The 18,334-nt window shown below is 45.0% G+C and overlaps 1 protein-coding gene across 3 annotated transcripts in view; it reads left to right on the plus strand.

Annotated features, from left to right (window-relative positions):
* USP4 (ubiquitin specific peptidase 4) overlaps positions 1-16,858 on the plus strand; it is a 110,579-nt gene extending 93,721 nt beyond the window's left edge. For all 3 annotated transcript variants that reach the window (XM_084634334.1, XM_084634332.1, XM_084634333.1), the window contains 5 exons: positions 9,923-10,038; positions 10,971-11,120; positions 12,492-12,595; positions 13,960-14,048; positions 14,766-16,858. In XM_084634334.1, the coding sequence (XP_084490460.1) occupies positions 9,923-10,038; positions 10,971-11,120; positions 12,492-12,595; positions 13,960-14,048; positions 14,766-14,885 (579 nt within the window). In that variant the 3' untranslated portion in view covers positions 14,886-16,858. The remainder of the gene's footprint in view (positions 1-9,922; positions 10,039-10,970; positions 11,121-12,491; positions 12,596-13,959; positions 14,049-14,765) is intronic.
* The last annotated feature ends 1,476 nt before the right edge of the window (positions 16,859-18,334 follow it).

The following is an 18,334-nucleotide window of genomic DNA, read 5'->3' on the forward strand; positions in this document are numbered from 1 at the left end:
ACTGGCAGTCTGCTGGAGGAAGGGACACCAGGCTTTCTCTTTGCCAAGATGCAAATCTTTTTCCCTGCCCTGCTTTCTGACCAAAGAATGACCACTTTGTAGTTAGTGGCCCATCCTCTTAGTTGACAACTGGCTGGAGTGTCAGCTTGCCCTTGGTCTTTGAGACACTGGTTTAACTACTCCCCTGACCTACCTGGTAAACATACTTCAATCATGATTTCAGCTTATGTTCATAACTTAACCTCTAATGTTGCTATATGCACTTTACCATGATATTTTATGGTATCACACTTTCTTTACGAAGTGTGGTATACCAAGTATGGTATCACACTTTAGCAAGCTGGCTGTATTTTACAACTTTACCAAGCTGGCTTTATCTTAAAGAAGCCTTATTGAGGGCGCAGGAACAAACCGTCCTGATGTGCAGAAAAAATAGCAAATATGGCAGGCGGCCAGCTTGGCTTAACAGTGAAATCTTCGGTGAGCTTAAACACAAAAAGGAAGCTTACAAGAAGTGGAAGCTTGGAGAGATGACTAGGGAGGAGTATAAAAATATTGCTCGAGCATGCAGGGGTGTCATCAGGAAAGCCAAAACACAACTGGAGTTGCAACTAGCAAGGGATGTGAAGGGTAAGAAGAAGGGTTTCTACAGGTATGTTAGCAACACGAAAAAGGTCAAGAAAAGTGTGGGACTCTTAATGAATGGGGGAAAGCAGCGTAGTGACAGATGATGTGGAAAAAACTGAAGTAGTCATTGCTTTTTTTGCCCCGATCTTCACAGACAAGGTCAGCTCCCACACTGCTGTCCTGGGCAAAACAGCATGGGGAGGAGGTGCGAGTAGCCCTCAGTGGTGAAAGAACAGGTTAAGGACTATTTAGAAAAGCTGGACCTGCACAAGTCCATGGGTCCAGATCTAATGCATCCGAAGTGCTGAGGGAATTGGCTGATGTGATTGTAGAGCCATTGGCCATTATCTTTGAAAACTCGTGGCAATTGGGGGAAGTCCCAGACGATGGGAAAAAAGCAAATATAGTGCCCATCTTTTTAAAAAAGGGAAGAAGGAGAACCCGGGGAACTTCAGACTGGTCAGCCTCACCTCAGTCCCCAGCAAAATCATGGAGCAGGTCCTCAAGGAAACCATTTTGAAGCACTTGGAGGAGAGGAAGGTGATCAGGAACAGTCAGCATAGATTCACCAAGGGCAGTCATGCCTGACCAACCTGATTGCCTTCTATGGTGAGATAACTGGCTCTGTGGATATGGGGAAAGCAGTGGACGTGATATAACTTGACTTTAGCTATGCTTTTGATACAGTCTCCACAGTATTCTTGCCAGTAAGTTAAAAAAGTATGGATTGGATGAATGGACTATAAGGTGGAAAGAAAGCTGGCTAGATTCTCGGGCTCAACAGGTAATGATAGACTGCTTGATGTCTAGTTGGCAGCCGGTATCAAGCAGAGTACCCCTGGGGCCGGTTTTGTTCAGCATCTTTATTAATGATCTGGATGATGGGATGGATTACACCCTCAGCAAGTTCGCAGATGACACTAAGCTGGGGGGAGAGATAGATACGCTGGAGGGTAGGGATAGGGTCCAGAGTGACCTAGACAAATTGGAGGATTGGGCCAAAACAAATCTGATGAGGTTCAACAAGGACAAGTGAGAGTCATGCACTTAGGACGGAAGAATCCCATGCACTGCTACAGACGGGGACCGACTGGCTAAGCAGCAGTTCTGCAGAAAAGGACCTGGGGATTACAGTGGCTGAGAAGCTGGATATGAGTCAGCAGTGTGCCCTTGTTGCCAAGAAGGCTAATGGCATATTGGGCTGCATTAGTAGGAGCATTGCCAGCAGATTGAGGGAAGTGATTACTCCCCTCTATTCGGCACTGGTGAGGCACACCTGGAGTATTGTGTCCAGTTTTGGGACCCCCACTACAGAAAGGATGTGGACAAATTGGAGAGAGTCCAGCGGAGGGCAGCGAAAATTATCAGGGGGCTGGGGCACATGACTTATAAGGAGAGGCTGAGGGAACTGGGCTTGTTTAGTCTGCAGAAGAGAAGAGTGAGGGGGGATTTGATAGCAGCCTTCAACTACCTGAAGGGGGGTTCCAAAGAGGATGGAGCTCGGCTGTTCTAAGTGCTGGCAGATGACAGAACAAGGAGCAATGGTCTCAAGTTGCAGTGGGGGCAGTCTAGGTTGGATATTAGGAAACACTATTTCACTAGGAGGGTGGTGAAGCACTGGAATGGGTTACCTGGGGGGAGGGGTGGGGTGGAATCTCCATCCTTCGAGGTTTTTAAGGCCCAGCTTGACAAAGCCCTGTCTGGGATGATTTAGTTGGTGTTGGTCCTGCTTTGAGCAGGGGGTTGGATTAGATGACCTCCTGAGGCCTCTTCCAACCCTAATCTTCCATGATTCTATGATATCGATCAGCAAGTTATAAGTTTTCAAATGATGAACTTACTTTGTACAAAGATTATTACAGGAGGGTGTGAACACAGGAGTGTATTCTATCACACCAATCAATAGCTTCCCTGTAGCCACCTCAGCTGGTTCCATCTACTGGGCATCAAGAACTTTGAACATTGATTGAATAGATTTCCAAGAGAGTCCGCACCTCCATTTGAAAATTTGTAGGGGTCCACAAATGAAGACTATTGAAAACCATTGCTCTGGCAGACCTTGGCTTCCCTGCTCTGACTGCAAAGAGAGTGGAGTACCATGTCCCCTCCCTGGGGTTCAAGAATCTAAATAACCATCCCCCTCCAGGCTCCCTTTAGTAGTACCAGCCACTGAAAAAGAAAGATGGGGCGCCAGGCACCAACCCTAAAAAGGAGAGGACAAGAAGCTGGACTTATTTGCATGGAAGCTTTATTCCAGAGGTGGATTATAGATTTGTATTGCAAACCAGAAAGCTTTGCTGGGGTGTTAAAATTTCACCCTTTGGGACACTGTTCTGAAGCTCAATGACAAGCTCCCAGATGAGAGGAAACTGGAATTCCAGTCCTTAGTAAAGGAGGGCAAGTTGGTCACCAGAACGGCTCTGCTGGCGGGTGTTGATACAGCAGATTCTGCAGCTTGGCCTCTATCACGATGAGGCGCTTGTCCTGATTACACTCTTCTGGCTTCTCCCCAGAAGTGCAACAGACAGTTCAGGAAAGACAGACGAAACTCTCCATAGTCTCAAATACAAATCCCTGGGCATTTACACCCCAGCTCTGAAGTGGAATGTATTCTGCCCTCATCAGTCTCAGTGTTTTCAGTGGTTTGCTCCTCAAACCCAAGACCTGCCAAGGAGAAGGAGCAGAGGTTACAAACAACGATCATTGCTGCCCTCTGCTTCTGCAGCCGCTTGTTCATCAAAGGAGGCAGCATCTTCCAAGAGCTTTTTGACTGGAAGGTCGAGAGCAGAATATCAGTTCTGAGTGTCATCTTTTTCAGTTTTTGCAAACTGCCTGTCCAATTCCTTCTTGCTTGGCCCCACATCACAACAGATCAGTGGGTTCTAAGCATGGTGGAACTGGGATACATGATCCATTTTATTTCTACCCCTCTGACAAGACAGTATTACTGCAAGAGATACAATCACCTCTCTCCTTGTAGTAGCTATAGTGGAGGTCCTTCCTTTATTCAGGAGAAAAGGGGTTTTACTCCCAATACTTCCTGAGCCTGTAAGCAAAATGGGATCTCCAGGCCTATTTTAGATGTAAGGCGGTTAAACAAATTCCTGAAAAAGGCAAAATTCCAGACGGTCATTCTAACGTACACTCTTCCTCCACTGGAGCTGGGGGACTGGTATGCTGCTCTCGACTTAAAGGATGCCCAATTTCCAATGGAAATTCATCAGAGCCACAGAAAGTTTCTGAGATACACTGTCAGTGGCCGCCATTATCAGTTCTCAGTTCTCCCCTTCGATCTCTTGGCTGCCCCATGTGTTCTTACAAAGTGCTTGAGGAAGTAGCAACATTTCTTCAGAAGGTAGTTGTGCAGGTAAGGGAATACATGGAGCCCTGGCAGATAAGAGGTCGAGCCAGGTCACAGGTGGTGCCTATCATTTGCATAATCCAATGCACCTTCAACACACTAGACCTCCTGATCAACTCAGACAAGTCAGTCCTGTCTCCAGTCCAGAAAGTAGAATTATTGGAGAGGTCCTGGCTTTACCACCACAGGCAAGGCTTCTCACAATGTGAAGCCTCATTCTGGGCTGAAGGCTTATCCTTTACCATGGGGAGAAGTTGTTTAAGGCTTCTGGGGCATGTGGCAGCGTGCACTTACACAATGCAGTACACCAGACTGTTTCTCAGATGCCCTCAGGGCTGGGTAGCAGAGATGTACATAAGAATGGCCATACTGGGTCAGACCAAAGGTCCATCCAGCACAGTATCCTGTCTGCCGACAGTGGCCAATGCCAGGTGCCCCAGAGGGAGTGAACATAACAGATAATGATGAAGTGATCTCTCTCCTGCCATCCATCTCCACTCTCTGACAAACAGAGGCTAGGGACACTATTCCTTACTCATCCTGGCTAATAGCCATTAATGGACTTAACCTCCATGAATTTATCTAGTTCTCTTTTAAATCCTGTTATAGTCCTAGCCTTCACAACCTCCTCAGGCAAGGAGTTCCACAGGTCTCCCCTATTCTTGCTTCTATTCAGCATGTGCTGGACTATCTTTTGTAAATTAAATATCAGTGATAGGCAGTTTGCCAGGTGTACCCTGTTCAATTTCCTATATTGGCTTTTCACCCCTGAGGCCATACGATTTTTAAAGGATTTAGACAGATTGTTTCTACATGTACAGAGTCCTATTTCACCATGGCGCCTGAATTCAGTCTTAAAAAAGCTGGTGGGTCCCTCCTTCAAACCGCTAGTGATTTGCCCCCTGTTGTACTTTTCATTTTTAGTAGCCATACATTGGCCAGGAGAGTAGGGGAGCTGAGGGCGTTAATATCAGATCCTTCCTGTATTTTTTTATGTGGCTAATGTCTGCCTTTGTCCCCATCCAAATTTTCATATGAAAGTGGTCTCCACTTTTCATATTAACCAAGCAATTTTCTTGCTGACTTTCCCAAAGCCTCACAATAATAAGGGAGAGGAGAGACTGCACATTCTAGACGTTAGAAGAGCATTAGCATTTTATCTGGAATGGGCTAAATCTTTCAGGTATTCATTTCAATTGTTTGTTGCATTTGTGAACAGAATGAAGGGCAGTCAGGTTTCCACGCAAAGGGTTTCGTCATGGATACCAGTTGTATTCACCTGGGTTACCAGTTGGCTAATATGAAGCCACCAGAGAGAGTATTGGGTCATTCAACTAGATTCCCAAGCATCCTCTGTGGCATTTTTGGCTCACATGCCCATATTAGACATTTGCAAAGCAACAACCTGATCGTCATGTCACTTGTTTGCCTCTCACTGTGCAATCTGTCAACACTCTAGAGATGTTACATTTGAACAAGTTGTCCTCCAATCCCTGTTTAAATAGACTCAACACCCACCTCCAGATGGGACAGCTTGTGAGTCACCAGCAGTGGAATGGACATGTGCAATCACTTGGAAAAAAAAACCAAACAGTTACTAAACTTACCGTAGTTGTGGTAATTTTCGCGACAGCATTGCACTGGCATTCATGTTTGAATTATCTGTGATGATCCTTTAATGCTTTTCAGTCACTGCTTTCCAGAATACAGTCTCCCATGGTCTGTGTGACGGGTTCAGTCAGAGACCCCCTTGGGACTGTCACCTGATGTGCTGGAATTACCTCTGAGCCCGTCTTCCCTGCCAGCTTGGGATTCCAGAACCCTGCCTTGTTGAGCCAGACATGCTAGCCTGCTGCAACACAGACCCAGGTCTGGTCCACGCTCCCAAAGTTGCAGACTTTAACCAAAAACTACTCAGCAGGTTTCCGATCTCCAGTACCTAGCTCCCAATGGGATCCAAACCCCAAATAAATCCGTTTTACTCTGTATAAAGCTTTGACAGGGTAAACACATAATCTAGAACACTGATAGAGAGATATGCACAGCTGTTTGCTCCCCCAGGTATTAATCACTTATTCTGGGTTAATTAATAAACAAAAGTGATTTTATTGAGAATAAAAAGTAGAATTTAAGTGGTTTCAAGCAATAACAGACAGAATAAAGCAAAAACATGCAAGTCTAAGACTAATACATTAAGAAAGTGAATACAGGTAAAATCTCACCCTCAGAGATGTTCCAATAAGCTTCTTTCACAGACTAGACTCTTTCCTAGTCTGGGCCCAATCCATTCCCCTGGTACAGTCCTTGTTAGTTCCAGCAGACATCATAGGTAGAAACTAAGGGTGTTCTTAAGACTGGTATCCCCCTTTGTTCTGTTCCACCCCCTTTTATATCTTTGGCACAAGGCAGGAATCTTTTGTGTCTCTGAGTCCCCACCCCTCCTTCTAAATGGAAAAGGACCAGGTTTAAGATGGATTCCAGTATCAGGTGATATGTTCACATGTCCTGTGAAACCCCAGCCTCCATTCTTGCAGGCCTGGCCCGCATGCACCCAGGAAGGTGTGCAAGTAAACAGATCATTTACAACCAATTGTCATAGTAAATGGGAGCCATCAAGCTTCCAAACCACCGTTAATGGCCCACACTTCGCATAATTACAATAGGACTTCAGAGTTATACTTCATATTTCTATCTTCAGATATATATGATACATGCATACAAATAGGAGGAATATATTCAGTAGATTATAAACTTTGTAATGATACCTTAAAAGAGACCTTTTGCATAAAGCATATTCCAGTTACATCATATTCACACTTATAAGCATATGAAGTGCAACGTCACACTCAGTGTGTGGTCTGTGTATCCTTATCTATAGCTGTGGGTTACTTTAACCAATTACCTACCCAAAGTGAGGTTTACACCTACTTTAATATGTGAGAATTCAGCCCCCAAGGTCAACTATAGGAGCAATAGAAGTGGGACTTTATGGTGTAGAGCAGAGACTACATAGTGCTGTGTCTATAGTAATTACTATTACTAATCAACCAAACAACAATACGTGCTGCAGTCTGGTGAAGGAGAGAGAGACCAACACAGAACTCACAGTATTTGCATTATTCACACCATTCCTTGTGGGAAAACCCAAAGTATTAGTCATCATTCTCATCATCATCCTTACCACCAGTGGTCATCATCCTGGTGTCTCCCCCTGCAAGGCATGCAGACTGGGATACAGCTTGGATAATGGGTTAACGGCAACACCCACTGAAATTCATATTTATTTATGAAGGTTTTAACTCCTTTTCCCTATTTGAACTTCCACAGCCCTCTACTTTTCAGGTGCTCTGTTTTTCATAGGCTAACTTGTTAGTGTAAGGGGAACTCACATTTACCTCACCTTATCAACATAGTAACAGGCAGTTATCTGAAGGAAGTCTCTAATATTTCACCCTGCCTCCCAAACATAGATGTAGGCTCAGCAGGTTTTATTATGAACTTACTTATGCTAACTTATCTTTATAGTGTAGTTAACTTATCCTGAGGTCTAAAATAAGCTGTAGGACTAAGTCCTAGGACTTGGCAAAGCTAAATGTCTTAAAGGCCTGAGGCCTGTAGGCCCTACGTTACAACATTAACATTCACCTTTATAGCCTAAATACACCTGATACCTTTTTTACTTGGCTATACCTGTCTTTGTTCCTAAACATGTGCCTTTGCATTTTGCTGTATTAAAGCGTGTATTGTTGGATTCCACCTGACTCACCAGGAGTTCTGAACACTTTATATGTGACTTCTCCTCATGGTTTACCACTCCACCAATTTTTGTATCATGTGCTTACTTTATCAGCAGTGATTTTACTCTCACTCTTGATAAAAATACTAAATAACACTGAGTCAAGTACCAATCTCTGCATAACCCTACTAGAAACACCCCCAGTAATTAATTCCTTATTAACAGCACACTTTGAGATCTGTCAGACAGATTGTAATCCATTTAACACAGGCCATATTGATTTTGTATAACTTTAGTTTTTTATTCTGAATGTCATGCAATGTACGTTGAACTCCTTACAAAATCTGAGTATACTAGGTCAGCACAGTTATCTTTTTCAGCCAGACTTGGAATCTTGTCAAAGAGCAATATCAAGTTTAATAATACCTATTGTCCAGGAGATCATGTTGATTGGTATTCATTTATATTTCTGTTCTTTAACTCAGGATCAGGATCAGTGTCAGGTTAACTGACCTAGAGTTACCCACATCATTTCAGCTATCCTTTTTAAATACCGGCAAAATGGGTTTCTTCTAACCCTCTGGAACTTCCTCAGGTTTCCAAAATTTGTTAAACATTAATAACCAAGCTCCTCTCCCAACCCCTTTACAATTTTTCTGTACAAGTTATCCAGAGAAAATGTTTAACTTTAATAGTAGATATGTTTAGCATTCTCCTTAGCAACTGTCATATGATATTGATATATTGTTCAAACTGGATCCAAATACAGAAAAGAAATATTTATTAAACTCATCTTTTTCTGCTTCATTGACAATATCACCCCTAATAATGGATCTAGAGTGCTAGACCATTGCTAGAATTGCTTTTGTTCCTGATACATTAATAAATGCCTTAACCATACTGGCTATAGATATTTTGTTGATATACCTTTTGGTTCAGTTATTAATTGATTGTATTTCTTAACTTCTTATTTATATAATTGCTATTCAGCTCCTTTCCCCCATCTATGTAATGATTTTTAGTTTTAGTTTTATTGCTGCTTTCATGTTACTCTTAACCAAGATGAGGCAGGTGAGGTACTTTCTTTTATTGGACTAATATTATCTCACCCTCCTTGTCTCTCTAATATCTTGGGATCAACAAGCCTACAACAACAGTCTTAACCAAGATGACTTGTTAATCAAACAGCCTTTTCTCTGATAGGGAATTGTAACTTTTTGGGAAGCAAGTGAAATGTTCTTAAACAACCTCCAACTTTCATTCATGATTCTCTATTTAAATTTTTCCTCCCAGTCAATTCAGCAAATTAATTTTGGCTTTGAGAAATTCGCCACTGGAAAGCTGCATATATGTATGTAACTAGTTGAGTGTATTCTGTTTGCTCAACACAGATGTAACCAACTCTCAATCACTTATGCCTGGACAGCCACTACTTTTTAGGTCAGTGATCAAATTCTTTCTGTCAGAATGAGATTTCCTATAGAGTCACACTCTGGGAGCAATAATTCCTGTGTTACAAATGTTAGAAACTCCAAAGATGTTTCACCAGTGTATGTCCCCTGCTGTAATGCAGTATTTTTTTTCCTACAGTTAATAAATGCACATCCTTTTCTCTGGACTTATCTGAGGGTCTGTAATAGACTGCCATCAGTAACCAGTCTGGTTAATAGATTTTAAGATCAGAGTGGACAATTATGATAATCCAATATGACCTGCATTACACAAGCTATAAAATTGTACTTATTTGTTTCCCCCTTTTTTGTCTTTTGTTGTACAATAAGATTGTTAGCTGTTTGGAGCAGGGACTGTCTTTTCCTTCTCTGTCTATGAACATCTGACAAAATTCCTTTTGCTTTAAGCCTAACTTCAGCAGTAACCACCCTTGTGCAAGAAACTGCCTTTATTTATTGCCACTGTAGAATGCTCTGCACAGCTGTGAGCAATAGAAATTGTGGGTGTTGATGTAGGTGGTGTGGGTGGAAAGAAAGAGGCTGGCTGCCTACATCCAGGAAAGGATGGCTCATCAAACAGTCATCACTGGAGCAAGAGAGGAACGCGGTGGGTTCATTTTGAAGATAAGAAAGAAATGGCAGGGACCTGTTTTGGAATGGGACACAGATAACCTGTATGAGGGCATGGGAAGGTGGTTCCAGATGCCTAGGATGAGCATATTCATTTTCATACATCTTTTTGGGTAGGCATTTGAAAAGGATGCAAGTATGTTGCAGTCACAGAAGAAGAAAACTACTGTAGCTCTTAAAGACTGTATAGAACTCTTTACTACAATGGAAACGCTTGGTGAACATGACCCTTGGTAAGTTTACCACCCAGCTGCTTGGCAGCCATCTTACTTGGACTGTCTTTATATATACTATAAAATAACAATATTGTTTGGGTAAAGATTTCCCCCAACTGCTCTTTCTGTGCACCTTAGTTTCCTACCCCTGTTCTCACAGCCACAGCTTTGCCACTGCACCTCCGTCCTCAGCAGCAAGAGAGGGAATGTTACCTTAACAAAAAAAAAACAACCCAATTAGCCTTTAGAAAGCTGCTGTAGTTATTATCCTTAGGCTCTGTGTAGTTCTGCCACCTCAAACTTGACCTTCAGCACCTCATGCTGTTGTAGTCCTAACACCCAACCCTGTATGGTTCTCTCACTCTACCTCATTTCTTACCAGGTGGAAGCAGGCTGGACTGGTGCTCTCTAACACAATACTACCTTTGTTCTAGTGCTCCAGTAAAATTGACAAAACGTCTTACCTTCAGAAACTCGGAAATGTAGTCACTTTCACTCTGCCACTTGGGCAGGGTGGAGCAGAGGGGAGGATTGGAAAGGAAGCAAAAAAGGACAGAAGACAAGACAGGAAGAGGAGAGTGGGGAAAGACGTCCTGAAAATACAGTGCTCCAGGAGTTTTTCTTACAGGTCATCCCCCAGAAGAGGAGAGAGCTTCTGAGCAATGGCATTTGGGTAGCAGTAGGTGGGAACATGGTGAATGCGAGAAGGCAGCGGAGAGGATGTACTGGGGGAAGAAGAGATTGTATATGTGAGGGGAAAAATCAGAGTAATGTTCTCAAAGCCTATTTATATAAAAAAAAAAAAAAAAAGACAAAGGTGACTGCAGCCTGGGATAGGGATAGGCATTTTATATGTTACTCAAAAAATACTGTTTGTAAAGGGGTTTGAGACCCTTGGCTAGAAGGCAGATATCGAAGGTGTTTCATGCCTATTTATGCTCCTTTCTCAGGTACTGCCCTAACTGCAAGAAGCATCAGCAGGCCACAAAGAAGTTTGATCTATGGTCTTTGCCCAGGATTTTGGTGGTGCATTTAAAACGTTTCTCATACAACAGATACTGGAGGGATAAACTTGACACTGTGGTTGAATTCCCCATCAGGTAGTGTTCTTTACTAGCAAGTCACAACTGGGCAGAGCAAGAAACTCCACTTTTGATGTAGCGATTGTATGGGCTCCTCATTGGAGACATAGCTCAGGATAGGATTCTGCCTCCAGTGACACAAGCCAGTAGACCTTAGTGAAGCTCTAGTAACTGTCTCTGGAAAGGGGGTGCTACCGGCACCTGTGATACCTGGACCTATGACGGTGCAGAGCTACTGAGCTTAGCAGGGATGGGCCTGGCCACTACTTGGTTAGGTTGCTGCTAAGAAAATCCAGTGATTCCACGTCTTTACAATTCCCTTGGAGTCCGTTTTGAACCTGTGCCAAAGCAGACCTTGAACACTTTTGTCCTTTAAAGATCCTATGACAATTTTCATGAGAGTCATGGAGGAGAGTGTTGGCAACAGCATGTCCAGGCCAAGTTCTACGCCAGAGATTTCTATGCTGCCTAACCTCCCCTGCAGCTTCATTGAATATTCTTTCCTTCCCTTCCAAAGTACCAGCTGTGTAGATTTGCTAGGATTTCCAGTTCAGTGTTACCTCTACTTAAACAGTAGTGTGAAGTACTTGGAAAGAAAGATGCTATGTACGTATGAGGTATGAAGGTTGTTCATCGGCAAAGCATAGCAGGAGTCCTCTTTGTGTAACAGTATCTGTGTCCTGAAAGCAGGTACAGTACATGCGGTAATACCTGGAGATCCTTCTTGGAAGTCAGGTATCAGTGTTGTTTCTGATCTTTGTGTCCAAATATAACACAATGCTCCTGGAATGGGTCGCTGGCAGGCATTGAACCTGACACCTCTGGGTCTAAAATCATGAGCCTCTTACTGTAGTGGACTCTCTATGTAGACTGTCCTTTAGAGGGGGATGGAGCCACGCTGTTAGTGTGGATTACATGTATATTGCATGACCACCAGCTTCATCCCTCTGCATCCTCTACCAAGAGAAGGCCTTGCATTCATCCATCCATCTCAGACGCTACCACCCCACTGCAGGACATAGGCCTACCCAGTGTTGCTCCAATCCATCATATGGAAGAGTTTGACTTCTTCATGCTTGTTTTACATTGATTGCTGTTGGCATGCACTTAGCCATCCTCTCTCACTAACCACACAGGAACACTTGTGTTTGCCAGTAACCATCATTCCTGATGGCAAACAAACTGGCTGATGCCATCCATATTACAGCCGCCTAGGGGGCGACATCACTGGTTTGTGGGTCAAATATGTCAATAATTAAAAAGGAAAAACAGCATTGACTGGGACAGGTTAGCCCTTGGCCCGGTGCTGGCTGTTTACAATGATTCATTATTACTAGGCCTTTCCCTTATTATGTGTACAATGACAATGTATTCTTACTTTTTTCTCAGGGATTTGAGCATGTCTGAGTTTGTCTGTGACCCAACAGCTGATCCGTATGTGTATGACCTCATTGCAGTGTCCAATCACTATGGAGCCATGGGAGTAGGCCACTGTGAGTAACTACCTGTCTCTTCTTTATCGGCAGAGAGACAGGAGGGCTGTATTTGTATGGGAAAATCGCTGTCAGGAGAGCAGTGACTCTTTCTCTCTGGGGGGGTGGGGAGTCATGATGGATGGGCACTAGTGGGTGGGGATGTTGGGGCTGCAAGTTGCTCAACCCATCCCTATGTTTCGCAGCTGTAGTTCTGCCCCAAAAGCCAAGGGAGCAAATTCAATCAGAGTTTACAGCGCCCACCCCCTTAACCCCTTGGTGGTCCATGGATTGATGTACTGGGCTCCCTGTAAAGAGGCAGGCAGTAAAGGATGTGCTCCATCCCATTTAAACCTCATCAGCAACAGGAAGCAGCTAGCCATTTTATGAGCTGGGCTGCTGCATCCACACCCGGATCTGGCCATTGTGGAGGGCAGGGACTTGACTAATGAAGAAGAAATTAGGACAGTTGGTAGGACTGATCGGAAAGCTGTTTGGGCAGCATTAAATTTCAATGCTGAGATCACAACAAATGTAATGTTCAGCTATTGTTTCCTGTGCACCTTCTGTGTTTTATGGGACCCATTCTGGCAAACAGTAGAGCCATTAACCATTAAAATAGGAATAAGAATATACTGTGCAATGAAACTGGTTAGTAAAGCTGCTTCTAGAATCTGAACTTCCGCTGTTCCTCACTCTGGTGCTTACTGTGCTATGTGATGCAGTGTTTAGTTTTTTGCATTTTTATTATCCTTGTCTCAAAAACAAAAAGAGAAATATATGGAAGGACTTGTCTTGTGCTGTGCAGGGACATGGCTGGCTTTTCCAGTGGAGGCTGTACATTCCTTTCATCAGCAAATGCTCACATCTGTGTGCAGCGCTTGTAGACTTAAGAAAGCTCTGTTGCACATGATCAGCACCCCGTGAGACTGAGAGCAGGATGGAATTTACAGGATTCAAAAGAAGATTGGCCTTCTGTATGTACAACAAGGAAAACCACAGTTAGCATTAGATTAGGATTATTTTAAAACATAAATTTGGAGTGGGTATAAGCCCTCTGCTCGAGGGCAAAAGCCAACCACTGACTGAAGGATCAAAGAGAAATGTAAGTTTCTTACTCCCTCCTCTGAAGCATTTAGGATAGGCCACTGTTCAGAACAGGTATGTGGACTAGATGGACCTAGCCTCTGATCCACTGTGTTCCCGTGTTACTGATATCGCTTCTGAGCAATGAAACCCAAGCTCTTTCTCTTCCCCCGCACGCTTACTTTGTACCTCTTATAGATGGAGTTATCAGAATTGAGTGTCATCGGGGTATTACAGTTACACTAGTGAGCGCTGTGCCTTACTGCTGAATGTAGATAGCCACTCTGTTTGTGTGACAGATACTGCATATGCAAAGAACAAAGTGAATGGCAAATGGTACTACTTTGATGACAGCAGTGTATCAATGGCTTCTGAAGATCAAATAGTGGTGAGTACTTGGACTCAGACTAATTCAAGATGGGGGAAGTCCCCAGATATACAACTCAGGAACATGCTGGGATGGACCCGGATGTTTTCTGCCTCTATTAATCAAATCATCGTAAATGCAGGCTAGAATCTGCTGTGGATTGAGGTCAGATTCAAGCTGACAATGCTGTGAAGGAGCAGCAGACTTTGTGTTGCTGAAGTTGCTCTATGTGTTTTGGAGTGAGTCGAACATCCCTTCCTGCATGAAAAGCCATTGGAGGGGATTTTCTTTTGTTTCAAGGACATCTCTGCAAAGATTCCCTGGCTGAGGTTCCTGCTAAAACACCTTTGGGTGGAGGGGCTGGCTTCTCAGAGCAAAGCCTGAATGGCTTGCCCCTGAGCCTGATAAGCTACAGTCTTCCCAGGATCTGTGGGGTGGGTACCAGGGCTGTCCAGCTCTGCACAGACAGTGGGGAAGAGAGGGCAGTAAGGTGATATGAAAGCATTTCCTGGATTGTTTCTCTTGTTATAGCTATTGAAGCTCCATAAATCTCTACATACAGCTATATTACAAGCCATGCTTCCCTCTAGGCCTCCAGCCTCCACATGAGGCAGAGAAGTACTGAGCTGCCCCATTGGGAGTCTGCGATAGGTTATCTCCTGCATCATCAGCTTTCCAGAACTGTGCTTCGTGGATGGTTTCTTTTCCTCAGATTGGTTTTCTTTCCTTGTTTGGCAGACGAAAGCTGCATATGTGCTATTCTATCAGCGGCGGGACAGCAAGAAGCACGTAGCCCCATCTCTTCCTGCAGAAAGTAAGCTGGCATTGGAAGAGTGTGATGGCATGGATACCAACTGAGCCCAGCCTGCTGCGCTCGGACTGCTCGGTAGAGTTCTCTGTTTGACGCCATGTCTGGAGCATCTGATAGTTGCTGTTCTGCCTTCCGTAGGATTCTCAAGCAGCAAATCTAGTGTTGGGGGCTTAGTGCCTGGTGTTGTAAGATAGCACTGGGGAGCCAAGAATGAGCTGACGTGGGGTATTTAGAGGCCAAAAATTATATATATCAAAGCTTCAATAAAATTTTTGTAAATCTGTCTGGACTGTGTGGCTGGGAGCTGGGGAAGGAGAGGCTTGGGCTGGGCTGAGTTGTGGGGCTGGAGCTGGGGCCTGGGGCAGAGAGGGTGGCTGCAGGGTGTTGCAGAGATGACAGCGGTGTCATTTGGGCATGAATGCTATTCCTGTGGTGTGCCGGTTGCCAGCTCTGTGTGTAACTAACTGTCAGGCCCAGTCCAGATTTTCTCTGTCTAATCTCATCAGCCTTAGTGTCTGGAATTCCTGCTATGGCTCCAGCAGTGCCTCTTACACACTCCCCAGTCCATGTGGCCACAGCTCCTGGTGTCGCTCTTCTTCTTTCTGCCTTTGCACCTTTTTTCCTGTGCTGAGCAGCTGGGTGCATTTGCTCTGGTCCCTGGCTGCTGGTGACATCTTTGACTATTCTGGGCAGCTGAGCCATGGGCCTTTCCCACATTCAGACATATCATTTTGGTCCCAAAAAAGCAGAAAATTCATTGGAAATGAAATGCAGCACCCCTGGCCACGTGGAGAGAGCTGTACTCTGATTGCAAAATATACACACTCCTGTGTGTACAATAGGATTTCAGCTCTGGCTCCCACTCTTAGCACAATCACAGGGTGAGGTCTTGGCCTTTGAGACCTAAATTCAGCCAGGTCTTGTACTATTAATTCATATTTCACAGTCCTTTGTGCCAGTTCCCATGGAAACCTGCTGATGATCCCTAGACTGACAACCCCCTGATAGTTTGTCCCCACACCCCTGTGAAACCTTGGGGGTTCTGTGCACCAGTGATCACAGCTTCCATGTGATCTCCACCTGCTGCTGTGTAGACGGCCTTACATACCACCCTCCCAGATGCTAATCCTTCCCAGGAGCTGGCCCAGTCAGAAAGTGGCCTCGCTCCAGTCCAGCCTTCCCCGGTGCTAACTCTTCCCTCTCCCCATTGCTGTCCACACTGGTTCCATGCCAGTGCCACCCCATATAGGCACTGCCAGCTGCCCAGGCCTCCCATTTGTTTATTTCCTAGAAGTTAAAAGGGAGGGAGGAAAGGCCCCGTGTGGGAACGCAGTACAGGATTAAAGCTGCATTCGCTAGGTTTGCTGTAAAGGAGAAGGGAGCTGCTGTATGCCCAGCCCTCTGGTTAGCATTGCGCTGCTGCTCGGCAGAGCGGTTCTTTTAAAGCACTGAGGTTTGAGTTGTTTAGCTCATAATTGCTGATGCTTCTGCTGTTTGGTTCTTGGTTTGTTTGGGTTTTTACACCTGGCTTAAGTGGATATTATGTTTCTTTTCTTTCCCCCTCACTAGGGGCTAAGTTTGAACTGTAGCACTGCACTGGTTTTTTTGTTTAGCATCTTTGATTGTGGGTTTTCCACCCCCTTCAAGTAAAAATTTGGGGAGACAGTGGGGAAAAAAAGTAAGAAAAGATCCTGTTAAAAATGAAGAACAATATAATGTAACAAATGTGCTTCCCTTTCTATATCTATAAGAAACCTTGCCACTTTCCTTTGTATGGTCAGACTGAAAAGGCATCCATCGGGCTGAAGGCTGATTCTTGGATGCTGAATTGAAATCTCTTCTAATATACTGCAGTAAAAAGGGTGACAGGAATCTGGCCTTCTTCTCTGCCTGTCAGCTGATTGGGTTCTGATTGGTGTGTACATTGTGTATAATGTCAAATCTGTTTTTAGACTGGCACTTTGTAAGTGACTGACTTTATTGTACAAAGAGGAAATAAAGAAGAGTGGTTTGCACTGAATTGGGGCTTTCTAGTGTCCTCAACCTTGCTTCTGTGAATTCGGATCAGAATGAATAGGTCACTGCTCCAAGACACAGGCTAGTTCGCAGGGGACTTCCCCTGGGAAGAGGCTGAAAGGTAGGAGTGGAATGCTGGTACCACAAGGAGTTCCAGCTTATCTCCTACTTACTGATCCCCCAAGCACAGGTGGGCCACATGAAGTGCACACACTGCTACCATAAGAATGACCATATGGGAGCAGACCAAAGGTCCATCTAGCCCAGTGTCCTGTCTTCCAACAGTGCCAATGCCAGGTGCCCCAGAGGGAACGAACAGAACAGGTAATCATCAAGTGATCCATCCCTTGTCAGCCAGCTGGACCAGTTCAGGATCTGTGTACTTCTGTGCAGCTGATCTGCACCAGATCGCCAGAAACAATTCTTATATGCTGTCAGGTTTAATTCCTATGTTTGGATTTTTGTCACTTTTGGAACAATGAAGGTTTAAATCTCCTATCAAAATGAGGATTTTGCGACAGCCTTCTTATGGCATCACTACTGCTCCACTGTTGTGAGAGGGTGATCGCGATATTCTGGGCTACCATGAAAAAATGTCATTAACTCCCTCAGTAACCATGTTGCTACTCAAAAACCAGTGATTAGCCCAAACTCATAAGCTCTTAGCACCGCCTTCAAAGAGATCTGGGTCTGAGTGCAGAGAGGGATTTGGCTGACTGTTTCTCCATCAATTTAATGTGTGATGGTGGATTTTGGTTTTTGTGGCAGTACAGACTATGGCTGCTTCTCATCTCCTTAGCCAAATTAACCAAGTCTTGCCTGTCATATTGGACTATTCATGGCCTTTGGGGCAGTGTACCCTCTATTTTTTCTATGCATATGCAGAATGAATTTTATATACACCAATATGGAGGTGATGTGTGAGACATCACCTCCATATTGGTGCACATAACAAAATTCATGTGGCGGGGGTGGTGCTGAGGAGTTCAGAGTGTGGGAGGGGGCTGAGGGGAAGGGGGAGGGCTCCAGCTGGGGGTGTGGGCTCTGGGGTGGAGCTGGGGATGAGGGGTTCAGGGCTGGGGCAGAGGGGTTAGGGTGTGTGGGGGTGCATGAGGGCTCTGGCTGGGAATGAGGGCTCTCGGGTGTGGCTGAAGGGTTCAGGGTGCAGGAGGGGGCTCAGGGCTGGGCAGAGGGTTGGGGTGTGTGCGGGGGTGAGGGCTCCAGCTAGGACTGTGGGATCTTGGATGGGGCCAGGGATGCGGGGTTTAGGGTGCAGGGTGCCCTGGGGCTACAATGGGGGTGAGAGAGGACTCCCTCCAGCTCTCTCTCCCTGCAGCAGCACCTGGGCTGTGGGGGTATAGGTGCCTCTCCCCACCACAGCAGCTCTGAGGCTGGGGTTGTGGGAGAGGCACCTCTTTCCCAGCAGTGGCAGGTCCAAGGTTGGGGGAGAGGCATCTCTCCCCATCGCAGCACTGAGCGC

The sequence above is a fragment of the Lepidochelys olivacea genome, assembly GCF_965140295.1.
Source record: "Lepidochelys olivacea isolate rLepOli2 genome assembly, chromosome: 7".
NCBI classification, from domain to species: Eukaryota; Metazoa; Chordata; order Testudines; family Cheloniidae; genus Lepidochelys; species Lepidochelys olivacea.